This window comes from Daktulosphaira vitifoliae, unplaced genomic scaffold (assembly GCF_025091365.1).
Source record: "Daktulosphaira vitifoliae isolate Bord-2020 unplaced genomic scaffold, ASM2509136v1 Scaffold_1, whole genome shotgun sequence".
NCBI classification, from domain to species: domain Eukaryota; kingdom Metazoa; phylum Arthropoda; class Insecta; order Hemiptera; family Phylloxeridae; genus Daktulosphaira; species Daktulosphaira vitifoliae.
In genome coordinates this window covers 88,369,866-88,375,906 of record NW_026099572.1, presented here as the reverse complement: position 1 = coordinate 88,375,906, position 6,041 = coordinate 88,369,866, and the positions used below count along the sequence as shown (strand labels likewise).

The 6,041-nt window shown below is 24.4% G+C and overlaps 1 protein-coding gene across 4 annotated transcripts in view; it reads left to right on the top strand.

The window, feature by feature from the left end:
- Positions 1-5,673, top strand: part of LOC126894184 (pickpocket protein 28-like) — an 8,252-nt gene extending 2,579 nt beyond the window's left edge. The window contains exons 6-10 of one of the 4 annotated variants that reach the window (XR_007701332.1): positions 1,398-1,668; positions 2,550-2,609; positions 4,828-4,967; positions 5,034-5,128; positions 5,188-5,207. Coding sequence is in view for 3 of the 4 variants with exons in the window: in XM_050665008.1 (XP_050520965.1) it covers positions 1,398-1,668; positions 2,550-2,609; positions 4,828-4,963; positions 5,034-5,128; positions 5,188-5,366 (741 nt within the window). In the remaining variant the exon portion in view is untranslated. Of the gene's footprint in view, positions 1-1,397; positions 1,669-2,549; positions 2,610-4,827; positions 4,968-5,033; positions 5,129-5,187 lie in introns of all 4 variants that reach the window. The other 3 variants (XM_050665008.1, XM_050665010.1, XM_050665009.1) reach the window with 3 other exon arrangements.
- The last annotated feature ends 368 nt before the right edge of the window (positions 5,674-6,041 follow it).

Below are 6,041 nucleotides of genomic sequence, written 5' to 3'. Positions count from 1 at the left end.
AGACGAGAAAAAGTGGGAACAAACCCCCCCCCCCCCAAAAAAAAATAAATAAAAAAAAAACATATCATAGTAAAACCAAAAACATAATATTTGAGAAAAATTTTAAATCAAAGGAATTGTAATAATACAAATATACAATTTATAAAATTTAACACATTGGAATCGAGGCGTTCCTTATGGTATTGATATTAATTACTGTTACATTTCATCTATACTTTGAAGTCCCAACTTTGCCATGTTCCGACTGTGCCTCGACATCACTATGATGGGTATATTTTACATATGAGTATTGTATATATTTAATAATTAGTAATTTAGTATCCCGGATATGTTTATGAGAAATTAAAAAATTTATAAAAAAAATATTAAAATCATGTTTACATTTCCTTAGAATTACTTATTATTATTAAATATTACATTAATTTCAGATTATATGTAATTTTGTTATACGTTGCAACTGAGGACTTAATAAGGCCTTATTACGGAAAATAATTTCATAGTTAAAATTCTATAAAATTTCATTAACAAAATGATCCATTTAGAAGTCTTAGATATTTCTCAGAGTTCTATTTGATCATTAGTCAACTATAAGTTAATATCGAACAGGGTTACAAAATACAGAATGATCAGTTTTATCATATATGTAATTATTCTATTTGCTATAAATACATTTTGAGCTACTTGTCAAGAAAAATAAAGATTCCATCTTTATTCCATAACCCTCAAATCAATATCAACTTTATTTTTTCAAATATCAACCCAGTTTTTTAGCTTCGATGCGAAGCTGAGAAGATATTTTTTACTATGATGTGTTTTTTTATATATTTTTTTGTGTCTGTGAGCGCTCAATCTTAGCTCTATCTGGACCGATTTTGATGAACAATATATCAAAAGATTACAAATCGTATCTAATCGAAGACGTTACTCTTAAAATTAAAAATTTTTCCCTCGTTCTTCGTAAATGATGAAAATCCCCCAAAAAATTACAAATTTAAATATAGGTAATTTTAGACATTTTTCCAATTTATATTATAAATAAATAATTTAAATATTTATTTATTTTTTATATTTTTATTTCATATTTTGTCAATTTTTAGTGTATTCTTAGATGCGTATATTTATGTTTTTTTATTGCATAAACTTAAGAATTTATTTTTGGTAATTATTGGATATTATTTTAATAGTGGCCTAAACCATAGTTTAATTTTTTAGCATTTGTTGTGATAAAACCTTGAACTGTATATCCATAACTTAAGAAAATCTATGTATACAATTTTTATAAAAAGAAGTATTAGAAAGGGAGAAGTTAGATAAAATAAGTCCCCGCCCCTCAAATTTTGTTAAAACTACATCTTCTTAATCGATTTTTTACATAAAATATAAAAAATGTGTTCCAGTTAATTTTGCACAGTCCAGTTAATGTTCCAAATATGATTTTACCCACTGCTTACATATTTAGAGATGAAGCGTTATATGTATCTACAGTAGTTAGTGCTTGGCCAACATCACAGGGGATTTCAAACTGGAAACCAAGACAACGAAAGTGTTATTTTCAACATGAAAAGAAATTGAAGTATTTCAAAATTTATACTGAAAATAATTGCGATGTTGAGTGTAGAGCTAATATCTCAATAAAGAAATGCGGTTGTAGTGCATTTTATCATCCACGTAAGATAATTACAAATTTTCAGTAAACATTTTTGTTACTTAATGATTCAGATTTTTAAAACTTTGAGTTATTAGTATATTATATAATTAATATATATAATTTTATTAATAGATTTATTTTTAGATAAATAATATTTTGATAAATACATAATAATATAGATGAAAGATGTTTAAATTCTGAAATATAAAAGAGAAATATGTTTTACAAAAATTGCCTTTCTTACATTCAACTTTTTACACAAAATAGTAATTACAAATGTATCATAAATATTTAAACTTTTTTATTCGCCGTGATTTAACAGGGTAACATAATAATAATTTTGTTTATACATTTTTCAAGCATAGTTGAAATCACTATGACAAATATTATTGGGTTATGGTGTATAATACGATAAATAATAATCATTGTTCTATATTCTATTATCCAGTTGAGATTACAAACAAAACCTATAGTTTTATAAATGATATAAAATATTTTAGTAATTGAGAGATAAAAACAAAAAGTTGCTATGCTGAACGTTGCGTGCTTCAGCTCCCGTATACTCTTCTTAAATCCACCAGTGGTTAAAATTATTTTGTAACTGTAACATATTAGTAGAGTTATACTTTAACAGATAAATTAGCTGAACACCTTGTTTTACATAATTTACTAAAATTGCAATAAATAATATGTAATGCCTCAATAATAATAATAAACATTCCCAATAGTAAACTACTGGGAATGTTCCTGATAGACCGTTGAATTAGTCAGATTCTACAACTGTCTTATTCAGATATACCATAAATTCACATATATCACTGTAATTTTGTATTTTGGTTTAGCAAAGAATAGAAATTAATCTTGTCTTTAGATTATTTTGTAAAATTTTTTTTTAATCTAGGAGAAAAAGATACGCCTTTCTGTGGTAAAGAAAATTATGGATGCATGGAGAGTTCTTCAGGTATTTTTAATTTACTCGTACATTTTTATTGACATTACATATCAAAGAATGTTTAGTTCTCTTAGTTTTAATAAAAATAAATAAAATAAAATGGATATACGTAAGGTTATTCAAAATCAAGTTATTAATTAATATTTTCAAAAATTTTATGCAATCTAATAAAAAATAATCAATCTAATATTTATTAGATCTTTTTTAAATTATTTATATTATAATATACAGAGTGATCGGCTAACTATATCTCACGCAATATCTTAAAAATACAAGTGTTATAAACAATTTTTTTTTTTAAATCATTATGGATCTTTGATGAGCTGTTTCACAAGAAATATTAAATTTCTGTTATCATCCCTTATACTTAGAACTTGTATAAACTTCAGATTTTCAAATGGCAACCCATCGAGATATTTCGATTATTGAAATCATATCTCTTATATAATCGAGATATTCTGATTTTTTAAATAATATTGATTATTCTATAATCAAGTGATTATTTTTAATGATTTCTCGTTTATTATGAAAACAATGATTTCTTGATCTTGAAATGTATATAATCGAATAAAAGTTAATTCGAATGATGTCTATGAAACGATGAAACGAGAGAATACTATTTTTAAGTTTTTATTTAGCATAAATTATAGTCGAATTATTATTAAATTATTGACTTCGAGTCTTCTTATTTTCAACTCGTTCAATCGCTACTCATGGCAACACCTTATCTGTCACATTTTTGGGAAGTATGTGACGATTAGAACAAAGTTTTGTCCTGAACTGGCTAAACTACTGAGTTCTGATTCTCTCACTAGTTGTGAATTTATGAAAAATCAATTAGGTGTGGAATTAGGTGTTTTAATTATGATGGTCAAGCCGACTAATTGCTACCTTATCTTATGTTTTTATTTTTAAATTTGTTATCGGTTTTTTTTCGTCATTTCTACGGTCTAACTCGGTTGTATTATGTTATAGTTATAAATAAATACAGATAATACGATGTATGTTTATAAATGAGACAATATACATATTTATTATTAAAAGATAAAGAAAGCATAACAGGTAGATTTTTTTATAATTCAGAATTTACAGTATTTTAGACCAACAGATTAATTAAAAATATACAGGGTGTTCAGTAAGTCAGGAAACGGGTTTCTATTGTTCTCATTGTGACAAACAATGAGAACAATAGAAACCCGTTTCCAGACTTACTGAACACTCTGTAGATAATAATTATTAAATTAAAAAAATAACAACTTGTCTTTTATTTAAAGCACTTATTAATAATGCATTATTAATATATTATTGTTATTATTATTCCTAAATTATAGTTTAATATAATAATTATAAATAAACACCAACAAATAAAAAAAGCAAAATATAATTAATAATTATTTACTATAGGTATATTTATTCATATTTCGAATAATTTTTCGATTCTTTCGATAAATAATAATAGTTGATTATTCTTATCATACGAGCAGACGATTTTAACTTCGAGTGATTTTTCGAGAGATTCATTCGATTATGAAAATGTCTCGATTACTAATCATTCGATTATGCCCATCACTAGTTGTGTTCAGTTAGGTATCCAAAAGAAAATCAAAATATTATCTATAGTTGATGCCTCGCACAGATATATATATAATCTAATTATATATATCTGTGATGCCTCCAGACAAACAACGGGACAAGCGCTTATAACGAACAATATACAATATAATATTCCATAAATTCTTGGAATATCAATGGCATCATTGATGTTCCACGATTTAAATTGAATTTAACTCACATTGCACAAATGTCGTTCAGTATCTACTATCTAGTATTTATTAATGAAGAATAATGGAATACACAATTTTAATAAAGCAACCGATCTCAAATAAATGAAAAAAATATAAAAATACGGGTGTGTAGTTAGTAATTTATTTAAACCTATAGGTAAATATATTAATATATATATATTTTTTTTTTATCGTCACTTTTAAAACGTAATTGGTAGAAAATCAAAGTACCATCTGATTTTTTGGTGAGAAGTTTAAAAAATTTCGAGGGGGATCCAGACCCCATGGACCCACCTCCTGACTACGTGCCTGATAAGCACAAAAAACCATGTTGAAAACATCGTTTTTAAAATACGGAAACCATTGATTTTTTTCAAGTGTTATTTGTGGTGTTAGACTAATTATATTTATTTATTTACATTAATTATAATTAATGTACGTAGGTTATTCAATATTTGATAAAAATTTCCCGGAGAGTTTCAAAGATGAATGCGACTGTTTACCAGACTGCAATGAAGTTAGATATGAGTTTAAAGTTGTTGAACTATACAAAAATAATACACCGACTGAGAAAAAATCGTTGGTACATTATATTTAAGTATCATATAATTATTATAACTTTTACATAATTTAACTTTATTTCAAATAGAAATAAGGACTCCTTTGCTTTATCAATTTATTTTGATAGATCATACGTAATAAGTATCGAAAAAACTGCATTATTGTCATTTAATGAATTACTATGTAAGTGATAGAAGATTATGCTTTTTGACATTGTAACTATAATATTTTATTTTTTTTAGGTCATACGGGTGGATTTTTGGGATTGTTTCTTGGGTGCAGCATTATAAGTGTGTTTGAACTAATTTATTTCATTATACGAATATTAATCGATGAAATGAATCAAAAAAGATTAATGCAAAGTAAAATTGACGATAATAGTGAATCTGTCGTCATTACTGATATTAATGTAGACGATTAGTTAATTAATTTTGTATAATGGTATTTTACAACTAGTTTTAAATAATACATAACTTTGTTTCATTTGCTTTAAGAAAAATATATTTTATCTAATTGTTAATATTTTTAGTCATAAATATTAGATAATTTATTTCAAATTAATGGTAAACATAACTATGGCTTAGTCTATATTCTTATGGTATTTGAACTTAACGAAGTGCATACAATTTATTCCTTAACTTACTTGAAACTGCTCTAAATTATTTAATAAAGGTATTTTTTAAGAAGCATTATGAATGAGTACTGCTTTCTTAAATAGTAATTTCAAAATTCTAATATTAAAAAAAATTATATGAGTGACATATATTTTCATGATATACAAACACTTAAATTTAAGAAAAATGATTGTCTAAAAAAAAAAAAACAACAATATAATTATAATACCTAAACATAATACGAAATTTGAAAAAAGAAACCCGTTAATGTGGTCAATATCTTGTCAATTAAATTAAATATTTAAATTATATATTAAATTTTATTTAATAGTCATATAATTTATAAAAAAATAAATTATCATCTTAAAAAAAATTTAAGTATACTTTAATTATATTAGTATTTAATAAAAGTTAAAAAGTTAATAATTGTTATTAGTTATTTGTAGTTTAAAAAATATTCAAATTTCATAATATAATAAAAA